The sequence below is a fragment of the Pelmatolapia mariae genome, linkage group LG13, assembly GCF_036321145.2.
Source record: "Pelmatolapia mariae isolate MD_Pm_ZW linkage group LG13, Pm_UMD_F_2, whole genome shotgun sequence".
NCBI classification, from domain to species: domain Eukaryota; kingdom Metazoa; phylum Chordata; class Actinopteri; order Cichliformes; family Cichlidae; genus Pelmatolapia; species Pelmatolapia mariae.
Genome location: NC_086238.1, coordinates 18,249,993 through 18,266,650, shown reverse-complemented (window position 1 = coordinate 18,266,650; position 16,658 = coordinate 18,249,993). Strand labels below are relative to the sequence as shown.

General features: G+C 38.2%; 1 protein-coding gene across 1 annotated transcript in view; it reads right to left on the bottom strand.

The window, feature by feature from the left end:
• The window catches only part of cdh23 (cadherin-related 23), a 179,881-nt gene extending 166,327 nt beyond the window's left edge, over positions 1–13,554 (bottom strand). The window contains exons 1-2 of the mRNA XM_063491091.1: positions 13,533–13,554; positions 22–115 (exon numbers count right to left, since the gene is read on the bottom strand). Coding sequence (XP_063347161.1) covers positions 22–106 — 85 coding nt within the window. The 5' untranslated portion in view covers positions 107–115; positions 13,533–13,554. The remainder of the gene's footprint in view (positions 1–21; positions 116–13,532) is intronic.
• Between the last annotated feature and the right edge of the window lie 3,104 nt (positions 13,555–16,658).

The window sequence follows — 16,658 nt, the reverse complement described above, 5'->3', positions numbered from 1 at the left end:
TTCTTCGCAGCCAGGACTTACCTTCACAGAAAGAGTGGAGAAAGAGGAAGGCAAGGAGGAGCTTGGCGACTGCCATCCTGCCACCTAAACCCACACTCCTCGACATCACCTGCACCTGATAAAAGACAAACACAGAATACAGACAGATCATTTTGTTTACCAAAACTAGGCCTGATCCTCAATATATCAATGAAAGACAACATTTCATCCTCAATTTTACAAGCATTTTCTTGGGTTAAGCCCAACAAAAAAAATGTAATGTCAGTTCTCTCTAAAAAAAAAAGAAGAAGAAAATTTTCTACTGTGGAATTGTTCTTATTTTCAGTGTTTATTTCCAGATGAGTTGAGCCAGAAGTTCTTAATGGCTTTTAAATTTAAGTTACCACTTACATGTTTATAATTATTATTATTGGACTGCTTCAGGACAATAAATAGCTTGAACCCATATGGCTGTATGTAAATGGCATGTGGGTGTAATGTATTTGAAATATATGACTGGTGCTTTAGCATTTTTTTTACATTATACTTGTCCTATTTCAAATGGTGTCTGCAGTATGTTTTATGGTGAACCTGGTGAAGCTCACAAGCTGAAATGTGTGTGTCAAATAATACAGCTGTCCTGTACACTACAAGTATTGCTGGAGCTCTCTAGCCATATAATACCCCAACAAAAGCACAGGGTATATCACAAACAATCAACTCATTTCAAAGTGCTTTAATTCACCAGTAACGATCACCACATGTACTGTTAGAAAGACAGTTTTCGTGAGTTTCATGTGGTTGCTGGTACAGTAGGTAGCATAACAACAGCAGTGGCTGCAGTGTCTCCAGACATGCTCGCAAAACTATGGGGCGAGTTTGACTATTGTATGGACATATGCAGTGCAGGGGACACACTGAGCACTCCTGAGCATTAGTTTTGTATGTTAAACTTTATGTTAAGCCTAGAGCTGGGCGATAGAACGATAACGATATGTATTGCGAAATAACTTTTTCTCGATAGAAAAATTAAACTATTGCGATAGGCCTCATCTCTCTTGTCCTCTTAAAAAAAAAAAAGAACAGCCAATCCAAATTAAGTAGCGCAGAGCCGAACCAATCACAGCCGCAGCGTCACGTCACGTGACTTGTTATGTACAGCACGAGTGCCAAGCCGCACATGTGTATTTGTTTGGGAATCAGCCAGCCGCCGTGCCGCCCGGGTAATGGAGGAAATGAGTGTGCCGACTAGAGAAAAATCAACCGAGAGCGTGACCGAAGGTTACCGAAGAGAAAACAGATGCTGGTTCCAATGCCGGAGAGATTGTCGAACGGAAGGGCCATAGAAGTTCCGTAGTGTGAAGGTATTTCGGCTATTTCAAGTCTGACAAAAAACAGAGTAGCGCGCACTGTAAATTGTGCCGAAAGCAAGTCTGGAAATACAATAAACCGGTGCATGCTCAATCTCTGACTGAAAGCGCTAATTCGTCATTCGGCTTTTGTCAGACTAAAGTCACTGTTAAAACTGTTTGAAAAGCTAAGCTATACAACAAGGAGAGATTGAGAATTTCCTTTTAGTTCTCAGTTTATTTGATATTGACAAAAGTTAGTCAATTTTGGCTGTTCTTCTGTAAAACGAACTAAGATTTATTTTTAGAATTAATATTTTGTTTCTAAGTGGAATTGACAATTTAGTCTGTTTTGTTTGTTCTATTTTGAAACTTAAACGCTTTAGTGGCTGCCTTTTGTGTAGTTTGCAATATTTGCCTTTATTTATCTGAAAAAGTCTCATGTTCCTTAAGTACATCTACCCTGTTGAACTTATTATGGGAAATAAATATTTAAATCAAAACAAGCTGCTGCTTATTTCACATTTTACTTGTGAGCAACAGCACATTTAAATCTAACGCTTATATCGTGATATATATCGTTATCGCCAGAAATGAAAAAAACATATCGTGATATGAAAAAATCTTATATTGCCCAGCTCTAGTTAAGCCATGTATTTTGAAATGTACTTCTATGTCCATAACTCCATAATTCTTTCTACTGCCGTGCCTTGTTTCAGCAGGGCCTCACAGGTAGGCAAACTCATTTGGTGACAATTTAATTTTTGAGTGTTATCTTTCCAAATCCTCCTTCTCCCTGAAGCCCACTGTGCCATTGCTCACGGTAAAAATGGTGCAAATATAGGGCTGCTTTTCCTTCACGTATCTAATAGCAAAGAATGGCAAATGACTTAAGAGACACCAGCGTAAGAAGCATGGATATACTATTCAAATGCTGCTGTGGTGCCGTTAGAGGTGTACTCTATGCAGTGGATTCAATTCCAGCAAGGCAGCTAAAATTTACAGGTGAGTGAGAAAGAAATTTAAAGTAAAGAATAGGCTGTCATTGCTTATTGTATAAATATGTGTGTGAGTGTATTTGTATGTGTATATGTCTTTATTTTAGCTATGCATGTGTGTCCCTTTCAATAGGCACATTTGTTTTCATTTGGATTCTAGTTTCCTCGGCATTATTTTATTTCAATTCCTGTAACAATGCATTCTGTATGGCTGTCACTATTATTTGTTTTACCTCATCCCTTCATCCTTTCCTTTTACCCTCTTTTATTCACATGAATTTATCTCTCTGGGACCCTGAATACCTGGCTTTCAGGGGAGTTTTGTTTTGAATCCGCCAAATACTGACATTTAGACAAGACCCCTTACTGCCACATCTGAACACACTGGGCAACCCTTCACTGCAACAAGTCCCTGAATTTCCCCATGTAGGACGGAAGTCCTTTAATGCTGTGAAAGGGAGTTTCCATGATCTATGACAACTGAACTAGATAAATGTAACCAAACAGTAACTGTAAACAAAACACATCAGTATCATTATTTATAAAGGCTGATAAATTAAAATTTGACTGAGATGGAAAAAACACCCTTCAACCATCTTAATGTGGGATAATTTGTCCACCAGAGGGCACTCTGCAACTTCCCTGTTGGTAACACAGGTGTAGAATAACAGAAACACAACAACTAACTGATCCAAGCAGAGAGTGTGAACAAGAAACTCATGACCCCTCACAAAAGTATTTATAAACTCTACAGTCAAGTAAATAACTACACATAAAAATTATTAGGGAAATCAGTTTATGTTTCATGTGTCTGATAGAAAAAATGGCGGTTAATAGTATATCAGAATATCACATATTTAAATCATCAAATATTGTTACTGGTCTTAATTGGTATTTGACACAATGTGTCAAACTTGTTAAATACAATACAGCTGGACCTAATGGTGAAATGTTTCTTCTTGACGCTTGGGGCTGATCAGTCTGAATTAAAACTATCAATAAAGCCATTTCCCAGCTGTCTACTCCAAAAAGATCTCAAGAAATTGTACAAAGAGAAGTGAGCAAAGTCATTCAGTGTATTTTAATTCTTTTTTTTTTGTAATCCCATTAAAGCATTTTCTATATGTCTGCAGTTCTATATAGGATCAAGTCATATTCTATCGATTCTCTTAGAAGAAGGCAAATGCCTGAAAACAAAAAAAGACATCTTTGTAAAAAATTATTGTTGTGAAAGATGAAATTTGTACTAAATATCTGTTGTGCAATATAAATAATTTTTATTTACCCTGTTCTACATATTAATGGTGGATATTTACATTGCTGTCTGAAACAGATCCCTCAGTCCATTACCTGCACACACACAAACACACACGCACACACACACACACACATAATCCAGACCCTTACTCAGCCTTCCTCCAAATGCTAACGGACATTTCTGAGATGACAAATGGGTGAATATGACTGACGGATACTGGTCGAGACTGACACATTAGATCTGAAAGCGTTGGGAGCAGCCATGGAAAATAAAAAAAAAGTCTTACTGCAGCAGCATCGCTGCTGTGACCTGGATGCAGGTGGATTCATTATTAAACATTCTCACAAATATGCATTCCCCCAAAAGTTGCAGACGGACAATACTGTAGCTGGAGGACGAGGGAATCTCACACATCGACCTGCCTCCTGTTTTATCTATGTGTGTAACCTGGATTGTGCCTATCACTCCAGGCTCCTATCACAGCCTGCCTGAGGCATAAGCAAAGTAACCAGCTGCTAAGTACTGCTTTGAGCAAATGACAAACTCGAAAGTTATTCATAATAACTTAACTCTAAAAATTCAGTAAAAAGTGAAAAACTGCATTATTTAAATTTGGCAACCTTTATGCAGTGATCTTCTGCAGGAGCACACTGTTTCTAGTTCTCCAGTCTATGCTAAGAATGCTTCCTGTCAAAGCTGTGACCCTTTTACTTAATTTTCATTTCTGTGAAGAGACAAAAGTTGCCGCGAGCTAAATCCGATGAGTAGGCTTGGTAGTGAGCAACGACTGCGTTGGTCCAGCCAAAGAAATTTACACGTAAACACACTGGAACAGTGTGATGCACCACAGCTCAGGTTGGTTCCAGAAAAAATGTATTACCTCAGACCCTTCAGGACATGCTATGACTCTATGATAACAGTCTAACCCTGGGGGACAAACTCGTGGCGCATAATCCTCAAAAACAACAAGCATACTCTTGGTTATGTTCCTGTTCCTGGAGCCTGCATGCTTTTTGCACTGTAAAGACTGTTGTTGAGTCCCCATGTCATAGCACATAATGCCAATGATGAGCCTTGTTATGCAAGTTGGAACTAATTATTAGAACCTTTTGGGTAGTGTGCTCCCCAGGGAGAGCAGATAACAGCTACGGGGCCCCAGAGTTCCTGTTCCACACACTGGTTTTGGTTTAGGAAGCGTGATAAAGTTTTAATGATTAGCTGCACTCACAACAGTAATAACATTTATAATAATGCAGTATTTCAAAACTTTTATCTATTTTTCAAAATTCCTGTTCAGAAATTAAGATGACGGTCTGCATCAGCCACTGATTACTCCTATTTTTATACCAACATATGAGCCACAAGACAGTTAGTGAACCAACAAACTAATACACTGTAACTGACATACTGCTGTCAGCATGTGCTGAGGTAGACTCAGCTGCTCCTGCACCTTGCGGGGATCTCGTCATTCATCCAGCTGTGAGAGAATTTATGCAGCAGCAGATGCCAGAAGCCAGATCCGTTTTCTCTTTCTATCGTGAATTATGGCCATTTATGATCTCACATAGTTATGACAGTATTGGCCTCATTGTTAGAAGAAGATTTGACTCTCTGTCTGATGTTCACGCCTCTGCCTGCCCCTCAGCATCTACAGTATCTGCAGTGTGATTCTTTTAGATTAATGTGGTTTTGATACATTTTGCCTTTTGGCTTCCAAACCTTGAAAATGTTATAGATTATTACAGACATATTACACATGTTTATGATGGACAACATGATGATGGACAGTCTCCCTCATTAAACTGTAGACATCAGAAATAGGATGATTTTACATGTTTTGTTTTTATCTGACAACACATAGGGATGAGAAATTAATCAAAAATAAGTCAAAACCAGCGTTTAGAACTTCAGCCCCATGTTTGTTAATTCTGTGATTTTTTTCCCTTTAAAACACATGTGTATTGTGTATGTTGTCGTAACACCATGTGTGTTGAATCTAACCTGTCCAGTCTGTAACATGGAAACGTCATGAAGGAAAAGTCAAACACTAGCCGACTGCACAACTGAAGCATTGTGTTCCAACGAAAAATGCTGCGTCCAAGCTTTGGACACGTATTTGGCTTTAGCAAAAAAAACCCCTCAAACAAAAAGAAGGAAAGTGAAAATTCAGTGAAAAATCATTTCAACAATGCTTGTGTAGGTTTGATAGTTTGATTCACTGGTTTAATGCTTGTTTCATGGCTTTTGAAACACATTATATTATAAACTTAGCAAAAAGAAGCATAAATAAATGTATACTGTATTCACAAATACCACAAATCAACTGTGTTTTTTTAAAGGATTCATTTTAAGTTTCTGAGAACAAATCAGTTTTTCGAAGATCTAATCACATGCTCCATAATGTGATCTTATCACACAAGCCAATTTGTCTGAAATACAACATATTCCCAACCCCTCTTGTTATGTTGTAGTGCAGCTTGAAACATTAATGAAAATGAAATGGTAATTAGATTCGTTAAGTATTTAACTCAGCCTATTGTGTGAACATGTGCAGTTCAACATGCATACAGTATGTATCACTGCAATCACTTCACAGTAGGGGAGTGTGGGAAGGTGAAGGGTTGCAATCAAACTCTGTATAGCTCCACGGGAACACTAACCATGGCCACGTGTCTTATACACTCCAAACTTAAAACCAATTCTTTGATAGCAGACTTCGTATAAACGATGTACGAAAGCGAAACTGGAGAATATTTCTAAGCATGTTCAAGTAATATGTGTCCACAAACAAAAAAAAATCTTTGTATAATCAAAGACACAGATTTAAAGAATATATTTGTTTTTAATATTAACCAAGTTTTTAAAAACTGGAAAAACTGAACTCAAAATGTGCCAATTAAACTGCAGAGGACATGACTCAGCAGGAGGTGAATCCTCAAACCAACCTGGGTCCTTCTCCAGCACTGTCCCACTCCACTGGTAATACTGTCACCATCTATCAATCCTTCACCACCAGCTCCCCAGTTTCTGTCAGAGCTACTGTTCATCTTCTTCTTTCTCCCATTTCTGTTTTTTCTACCTGTTTTTTCCATGTCTTTCACTTTTTAGTCATCTCACTTTTCTGCTATTAGTGTTTTCTACATTTTTCCGATTTACCACGCAAATCGATTCTGAAGTGGGGTAGTCCAGAAAATGTTTGAGGGCCGCTGTGCTAAGCTTTGGAAGAAATCATATCTACTAAAATATAGATCAGCAACATAACAAATACATATTTTTAAGGGCCGTGCTCTTTTTATTTGTGGGTAAGTACATCTCATCAAAACTACACTTCAAAAGGAGAACCTTGGGCTGTTCTTGAGACTTGCTTGTTGTGGTTAGAGGAGCTTATCTTTACCTGTAAATGTTGGATCACAAGTTTCTCACACTTACGCACACCACAATTTAAGTCCAATAGTCCACTTACTGTCTGTTTAATATTTAGGGAAACATTTTTATACATGTCGTGGTGGTAAAGTTTAGGATAGCGGTGATCCATGTAGTGTGATGATTTACAACCCCACAGTTTATCTGACAGTGATATACCTTTTAAGGCACCATAAAGTTAAGAGTAATATCTGAACACAGTGTGTTCTGTCCAAAGAGGCTTGCCTTCCCACATGGTATCTCCTGGCTTACACCACTCGATATTATTGATTACATGGCAATTGTGTCTGACTTGCTTTAATCTCAAAGGCACCGTTTTCAGGGGAGAGTGTTGGACCTCAGCAGGCAGCCAAATCTGGGTTATTACAGCAAATCAATGAGTGATTTCTGCCTGCCCTTGGTGCTCATAAAAAAGCCATCACTCATTAGCACAGTGATCACAGACAGATTAGCAGACATTTGGCTTTGTCAGGGAGGAGGGAGGGACAGCACCGCTCTGATGAGCTGAGTAATGTCTTCCTTCCCGCCCTCCTGATCTCTTCATCTCCAATATGACATGACTTTCTGAAACCCTTAGTCAGCAAACCTCACTTACATGACAAGAGTGCAGTGTAAACAGGATGCCATTTGGATTGCAGGGCATGCAGTGCTTTCTGAGTAGAAATTGTAATCAAACTGGCACAGATCCCTGATTATGAGTGAACTGATTTCGTCAAAGGTTTGAGAAAATCAAGCCAATAGCCACTGAGATACTATATCCTGGAAAACAACACATGTCCAGCAAAGTACCTAACAGCATTGGTAGTTATCAAAATCACTTTTTATGCTTCTGTAATGGTTAAATCCACCAGTGTGAGCAAGCATTTAAATTAAAATTATATTTTTAATGCTCAGAATTTTCAAATTTACTGTTTTACAAAATAACATTTTAAAAATTAAAAGGTGTTATTTTTTGATTAAGATGCTAAATTACAGTTGTGTACTTTCAGTCCAGAACAAACTAGCTTTAGTGGTTAAATGTTATGCTTGATTAATTTCAGACTTCTCAGAGAAGTCCGGGTGTGCCAGCTCAAATTTGAGTATAAAATTGTGAATTCTGTTTATTATTTGCCTATTGAATAAAAATTTAATTTTTTACTTTTAATCTGGTTTTTGACTGATTTTTTTTTTAAATATTTCTGTTTTATTGTTTTTATGACAGTGACCTAAGCCCAGTCTTCTAATAACCATGTGAGTTGTCATTCATATATATGCACACCAAACTCCAAATAACCACAAGCCTTAAGGAACTGGAGAAAACATAACATAAGCAGCTTCCAGTTCTCAGATGAGCCGAAGCTGGTCCCTGCTGATTGGCTTGTTCAGAAAGCAGCTGGAGTGAAACCTCCCTTCAATAAAAGATCACTAACTCCCCACTAGAAGATACGGGGGACTGTAGATCACATGCCAAGACAACACTGTTCTTCCAATGGAGATGCCTGCATCAGCTTTGATCCTGTATGGGCTGACAGTAGTGCCTTGCAAAACACGGTAGGGGAGAGGGAGCAGCTTACACAGAACCTGAGGAGATGGTAATTATCCAGAACAGCACGGGAGCACTGAATGGCGCATCATTACAGCAGCCTGTAACAAAACGCTTGAAAAGGTGCAATTGATACACCCTGTCCCGTGTTGACCGACGCCACAACGTGTGAAAAGCAAGTTACCATCAGCACTGGGTGCAACACATTCAAATGTATAATAAAGTTTTGCTGTTCCTAAATTCAGTGATCGCATTACAGTTACTAATAAAACAATTATGGTCTTACTGGCATGACCCAAGAGTCTGTCCTCAGCATGTTCAGTGTTACATGGGATAATAACAGTAACAACAGGGTTTCAAGGATGTTGGAGCAGGGGCAAGGAAAGAGTGCAAAAATAGTGTAGTGCTTAAAAGAGACATCTGGTGAAACATTTCACAACTCAGTTAATTAACAAGATGATTCAATATAAGAAAAAATTACCATCCCAGAGGGACTTTACATATCCAAAAAATTTGGAAAAATCTAAAAAATGAAATGCCTAACCATGAAATGATTGCCAGAAATCCAAGTTTCTTACAAAGTTGAGAGTACATTGAACTATCTCACAAATTTGTAAATAAATAAATAAAAAAATAAAAAAATGTTAATTTCCATGTTTAACGATTAATTGGCATTTTATTTGCTGGCATTTTTTTATTGTTCAAAAATGTATTGTTTTTAGGGGGGGATCACACTGATGATGCAGAAGTCTCCAAAACTCACAAAAAACTGCATGCATCAAATATGATACTCAAAGAATTGAGGGGTTAACAAATATGAAAAAACAGCATTAAGGCCAAAAACCAATAAAAGCGCCTCAGAGGCAAAGTTCTGCAGTGAAAATCACTACATGGGCTCAGGGATCATTTTTAAAAATCCAGTGAACTGTTAGTAAAGACAGTGCATCACTCAAACTACAAATGCACTGAGAGTTAAAATTCTAATATGCAAAGAAGAGAAAAACATAAACAAGATCCACAAAAGCTGCTGCCTTCTGAGCTCATCTAAGATGGACTGGGATGAAGCTCTGGAAAATCCAGTGCTCTAACCAATCAAAATTCGAATACTTTGGGGAAATCACGGAGGCTGTGGGCTAAAGAGCAGAGGGACAAAAATCAACACCTGTGACAGAGTAGGCATGTGTTATTACAGTATGGTAAAGGAGCACATTTGTGGATATACAAGTCTTTTAAATGTTTAGGTGATTAAGTGCTTAAGCGTGAATGATAAATGATGATGATATATGTACGCTATGGAAGCCAAGAACAGTTCTGAAGGAATGTCTTTAATATTAATTTCCCAGAAAAAGTGAGAACAGTTGACTAGATCCATATTCGACGCAATGAAAAACAAACACAAAATGATGCGCAAAAAAAAGTATCATAATGGACTTTTGTGGGGGGAAAAAAGATAAACATTACAGCTCGTTGTCTCATAAGATTTTCATTTAAAACACCACGGCAGAGTCAGACAGCTGTATCTCCTCCTGTCATCTCCTTTTTCCTAAGTGCACAGTGACAACGCAATCTTAATGCTCTTATTTTAGGCTTTTATGTGGTATAAGTATGTGGTGTGAACATAATGATATACTAGGTGACTTTTTCCTCTCATCCATCTACTGCTAAAAAGCCAAGATCGATATACTGTCACGTCCTTGTTATTCTCAACTCCACTTTCATTTTACCCGATCACAATATTTTTTATCTCCACTCCTGTCAGCCATACAGTAGATACCCTAAAACAGCTCTTTTAAATTCTTTCCCTTCTTTTTAAACCATAATCAGAGAAATAACGCATCATCTATTTCAATATACACTATATTTCCCTCAATTCAGGACTAACCTGTGATTTTTCTTTCTCTCACGCTCAGATTCTGTGACGCTAAACAAATTTAACTCCCCCATAATCTGAACTGATTGCTTCCTTCCCAAATTTTCATGTCAGTCATAAAACGCCTGTATCGTCACCAGGCTCTTTCTCCACTTGGCCTTCATGCGCCGCGATGAGCTTGGTAACGCTGTCCCAGCAGAGGCCCGAGTGTATATCAGACAACATAAACACAGACAGCTGTGTCACAGGGCAGCCGATAGCCTGCAAAGACTCATTCATCTCCTTTTGTCTCTGTCTCTGTTAGGATACAGTCATGCTACTCTGCCTGCACTTGACTGTCTATTCTGTTTGAAAGATTAAAACACAACATTTAGCAGCTCCTCTCCGACACAGATGACCTTTGCATCCCAACCATTCACCTCAACGAGTCCTGCCTCCCATCTTTCCTCGCCCTCCCTGTCTCTCCTCCCCCTCCATCATCTTCCATTCTGTTCCACTCCGACTTCAGGGCAGTATTCCAGGCATAAATACCAACAACAAGGATTTGTCACAGAGCTGCCATTAAATTGCTGTTTTGTTTGTTTTACATGGCATGGTTTATTTCCAGGGGAGAACGCATTTCAATATGGTAAATGCTACTGGCTTAGATATGAATCCCCAGTGTTTTCACTACAATGAATAAAAAGCTTCAGTCTTCTCCTTAGGGAAATTTCAATTTCTAAATTCCTTCATAATGGTTTCACACTTACACAATAAAGAATCAATACAGGGATTAGTAGCAATAGACCAGAACAGGATTATTGTGGATTGTTGGGTTTACAACCAACTCTTTTAGCCATCTCCTTCACTAAGAGGACACTGTCACTGATCTGATCAAATATGTGCCTTTTGTACACCATTACAAAGAAAAGCCTGTGTTCACATCCGTAAGGATGGCAGCACCTGTAAAACAACTGGCTGAGCAAAATCGTCTCCTCTTCCCTCTCCTCTTCCCTCTCCTCTTCTCTAGCCTGTTTTCTTCAGTTCTGCCCGACTGCCTTGGCTGATTTAATGACCACACGTAGTTGGACCAGGAGAGAGGCTGGTGCAGAAATTGGAAAAGTGGGAAACATGCAATGGCTATAATCACAGGGAATGTGGTGTAGTTATTAAAACTGAAAGTCAAAAGGCCGGAAACCTTTCATCTGTGAGCTTTGTGCTGAAAGCTGTCATATGGAGAGCGCTGTGTTTAATATACATGTGCACTGTACATAGATGATAATTTAAAAAATCTGTTAAACTCAATTCTGACTTCTAAAAATATATTAATTCAAAATAAACAAACATACAAATAACTAGTACCAACATTTCAGCCATCACTTCTTTGTCACTCAAGAGCAGGTATACAGCCTGTTCAGATGCTTTTACACCTGATAATTAACAGCAGCCCTTTCCCAATGGTTCCACTCACAATTTCCACAGATTAGCTGAGCTGCAGCAATTATGCCAACACCACAGAACAAAATGACTTGCCTCATTTTAATATCTATCACTTTTCCACACTCTTCATTATCTTCCCACCTTTTCCTCTTATGCAAGTTTACCTTTCTTAAACTTTACAGTACTACAGCTTTTTCTTGTCTTTATCCTCTGCTCTGCTTCCTGCCTGAGACCTCATACAACAGTCCAGTACAGTCACCATATCTGCAATTCATTCCTCTATCCCTCATATTGGGTTTCATTTGAGGCTGTCAGTCAAGGCGTCTGTCAGATATGGACTCTACGTTTCACTATTTTTTTCTCCTATTTTTGAACTTAAAGAATGACAGTGACTCAGAAAGGGCAACTGTCAGAGGCGTGCTTTCCCCACATAATGCATGAAACACTGAAATAGTTTCTCTTCAGTTTATCACATGCAGAATATAAAACATGAGATTCTTTGAACAGAAGGTCACATTCTAACAATCGTTTTAAAGGCTTATGAAACAAGCAAATATAGTTTTTATGGTATATTTTAACATTATAACCAAAGTCACAATAGCATAACAATTATATTTGCACTTACAGTATTAAGCCAGAAAATGCGATTACCAAGGCCAAAATGATCTTGCAGTGGATTACAATAAAAGTAGTGACACTCTTTCAGTTCTCAGAGGCACAAAAATCTTGGTGACTGTTTAATTAATTAATCCCGATTAAAACTGCAGCTGCTGATTACAATGTTTAATCTGAATTATACTGTTTAAGGCAAAAATATATTACTATATTAGCCTTGATCGCAAGTGATTCATTACTGCTATGGTAAGAAGCTTGCTCACATAAAAAAATACATGAAAACACATATAAAGTGGATTTCTGCCCACTTTATCAGGTTTACAGTTTGAAAAGAACTTGATTGAGCTACTCTTTCCTCATTGTACATATTTCACTTTGCTAGAGGCAAGCATATAAAGATGTCATTCAGTTTCATAACAACCACAAGTACACAGGCGCTACTATGCAAAGCTGCAGCATCACCTATTTATGAAGCAAATCCACACACACGCATTTTATATAAAAGTTCTAAGTAAGCGTTGCGTCGCAGCGGTGTTCAGGTGACACATGAATAAGTAAGTGGGCACCGGGGCGCTTCCCAGCAGGCACCTCTAGAGTCGCCAGGGCTACCTGAGATAACATCGTACACCTGACACCTCTGCGCAAGAATGCACGCTACCTCACATGTCTTTAGTTACTCTGACAAAATAACATAACAAGAAGAATTTGGTGATACAGCAGCAACAGTTGGACAGAGGCATTACAGACAACAGAAAACGACCCAACTTGAATGAAGTGCAGGTGCTGTTTAATGTCCAAAATTTCTGTAAAATTTTACCACATTAAAACATTAATTGCATCACCAGGCAACTAGTTCCAAAACTCTTCTTTGTGCGGAAATTGAAAACGCACTGCCTCACCAAATGCCGAAGTCAGAGACCTATTTGTGAGCATAAAAAGTCGCAAATTGCGGCACATGGTGATTGAAGTGCTAGAGCAGATCACGCAAAACATTATTAATTATGTGGAAACCTCTCCCCTGTTGCAGTCATCACTCCATTTCTGCTTTGTGTCCACAAACTCATAACTGTGTGATCATGTCATTATCATATTGTCCTACCTTCCTCGTCCGTGTCCGTCGCTGGCTGGGCGCCTTTAGACTCGATTGCCTGTCCTGCTGTGATGCGTTACCAAGTATCTGCTCCCCTCTCCCTCTCTCCTTTCTCCCCTCTCCCTCTCTCTCTCTCCGTGTCTCTCCCGTTAGCATTACTCTATCACCACCAACGCCCCGGTGATTGCAAATTTCAAATCTCAGTGTTCAAAATTGCCACTGCAAACCCACCAAGCGCAGCATAAATCATCTCTTCTCCGAAGCTCCCATAATGTCCAGCGTTATACCCACTGCTCCATAGCCAGGGTAGCACTCCAACAGGCACCATAACTTTTAAATATTTTTTCTTTCACATTTTTTCACCTGTTTTTCGCATAAGCCCTCGAGCACAAATCCTTTCCCATATGTCACCACATGATTTGCATATTATGCTTTTATTGGGGCATTAACTGATTGCAGCTTCTTTTGCAAAAGCAAGCATACAGGAATGGCCCGGCTGCTGCGTTTAGGTCAATGAAAAATGTAAAACAGATATTTTGAAAATCATCTGCGCGCTTCACCAAAGCAGAATGAATTTAGTGCGATTACACAGATCTGTTTATGAGCTTCTACATAAGCTCATGAGCTGCTATATCGCACAGATTAAATTTGATATCAGTTAATCACAGAGCTCATTGATAAGAGGCGAATAGTCAGTGCGATACTACCACCTAGTGTAATTTATAGGAATTACACGTATTACATATTATAAGAATTGTCGAAATAAGGCAACCCGTGACACCTACATGAGAAAATTATTGGGTTTCTCTCTTTAGTATTATAGAGGGGGTTTTTTTACCCTAAAATTATAATTACACGAATACGTTACAAATTTAAACTGTAATATCAAAGATTTGTTTTTTAAATGAAAATTTTAATGCAATCTCCTTCTCTCACAGTTTTATTACATTATACTAACGTACTCTTACATTTTTATTAGTTTGTCTGTACAACACTTTGAATGGATTTTGCTATGTAACGTAAATAGATGTCTTTGATCATTTTTTTTTTACTTTCTTGGAAGATCTGCAACTGAAACTGTGAGAAATATGTGATGTGTTTCAGCTTTTCTGAAATCACTAACACTAGCAGGTGCCTGCCAAAAAGAAGCTGAAACTTGGTTCTGCTAATATATGCCATATGAATATGGCATATATTAGCCAAGGGCAAGAATAACCCCTTTATTACCAGGCCGGTGATATATAGAACACTTGCCTCCATCAAGAGACTGCAAAATTCACTGAAACATGTGACTGCACAAGGGCTATAGATCACACTGTACCTGTGCAAATATAGTACTGTATTAAACTTTTGAACTACCCCTCATTTTTTTTATATTTTGCTTCCAAGGAGCCAGATTTTCTAATACATTTTTAAAGTGGTCTTCAGCAATAGTTCTCCGGGCTTTGTGAAGTTTTTTTTCTCACCATATCACCTCACCATTTTCAGGTCAAGTGTATTTATTAAGACACTTAACACTGGCTGAATCATTCAAGCACAAAAAGGTTACCTAATGCAATGGATGAACAGAGCAAAGAACCAATTTTAAATTGTATCTTTAGGCACTTTGTTACTATCGGCCTCTCTGGAATTTCTGTTTTTTGTTTTTTTTTCCCATTTCTTTAGCTGAATAGAAGATTTGACAGCCATAAAATTCCCAGATTCCCAGAGAACTATTAGCCAAAAAACTTGGCATATTTTGACATGGATTGCAGTGTATATTTTAAAAAATCTGAGGAAACTTGATGGGTGGAAGACAAAATAAGAAGTGGCAGGTGAAAAAAGCTGTCTACATCAAAGACTTGTAATGTGACCTCAGATCAAATGAAATGTTGATTCCACTCTCAGTGGAAGAGTGACTGTCACATAGCCATTCCTAACAAATGGAAACAGAGACAAAAGGCTCAGGTATGCCAAAATACACAAAAACTGGACTGAAAATCAGTGGCATCACTCTTATGGAGTGGACTGGAGAAGTCAGGAGAGACACACTGCCAGTGCAGTGAAAGCCTACCTGGACAGTAAACAAACAATGGAACTCCATCAGTCATGAATTGGCCTCCTCAGTGCCAGGACATCGACATTATTGAAGCAGTGTGGGATCATCTGGACAGAGAACAGAACAAAAGGCAGCCAACATCCAAAGAAGAGCTTTGTGTGTCCTTCAGGAAGCCTGGAGGACTATTCCTGAAGACTACTTTAACAAATTACAAGAAAGCTGCCTGAGAGAGTTCAGGCTGTGTTTAAAAACAAAGGTGGTCCTACCAAATTTCACCTTTTAATCTTTTTTGAATTGCATAGTCTTTGCCATATATGCTTTATTTTAATTTATGTTTGCCTGTGTTTTATTACATCTCTATACCTATTTCTGAATTTCTATCAATAATATTTTTGCACAGTACTAGCATCTACAATACTGCACTGTGCCGACATGACAAGACTATCATGACAGTGCCTCCGGTTGTGTGTGCAGGTCTTTTATTTTGAACTTTAGCTTATTGAGGATCAAATGCCTCAGGATAGATATCAAATAAATAAAACTTTCTTATTTGTGTCCTACCAAAAGGAAACACACATGAAAACCAGTCTGGGAGTGATTTAGAGTTTGCTTGTTTGTTTGTGTTCGGGTAAATATGCTGTTGTTCTGAGGATATTTGTTTTTCTTTTAAAATACTAGTGATACAGGTATGGAGCCTAAAAACAGAAACATACAGTTTCAACTATTTTCTAACTAGGATTCAGTGATATTTTGCTGCTCTCTAGTGACCATTTTGCAAAACTACACTTAAAGTAAATTTTCTGCTGTTTCAATTTGACTGCCACAAAAATCAAAATTATTATTTTTATCATTATTATTATTATTATTATTATTATTGAACAGGCAGTCTCAACATTTGTAATATGCCTTTTTAAGCTTTCCTATTACCTTCTCATCTAACAAATATCTGACTAACCAAGATAACACTTATCAAGACACTGATGCTAATGAAAACACATGCTAATGCTTTCCAGTTACACTTTTATTTTATGAACAATATTGCTAACGTGGTTAACACAGGCCAAGAAAACCCGAGTCACTGCGTCAAGTATGAGCCA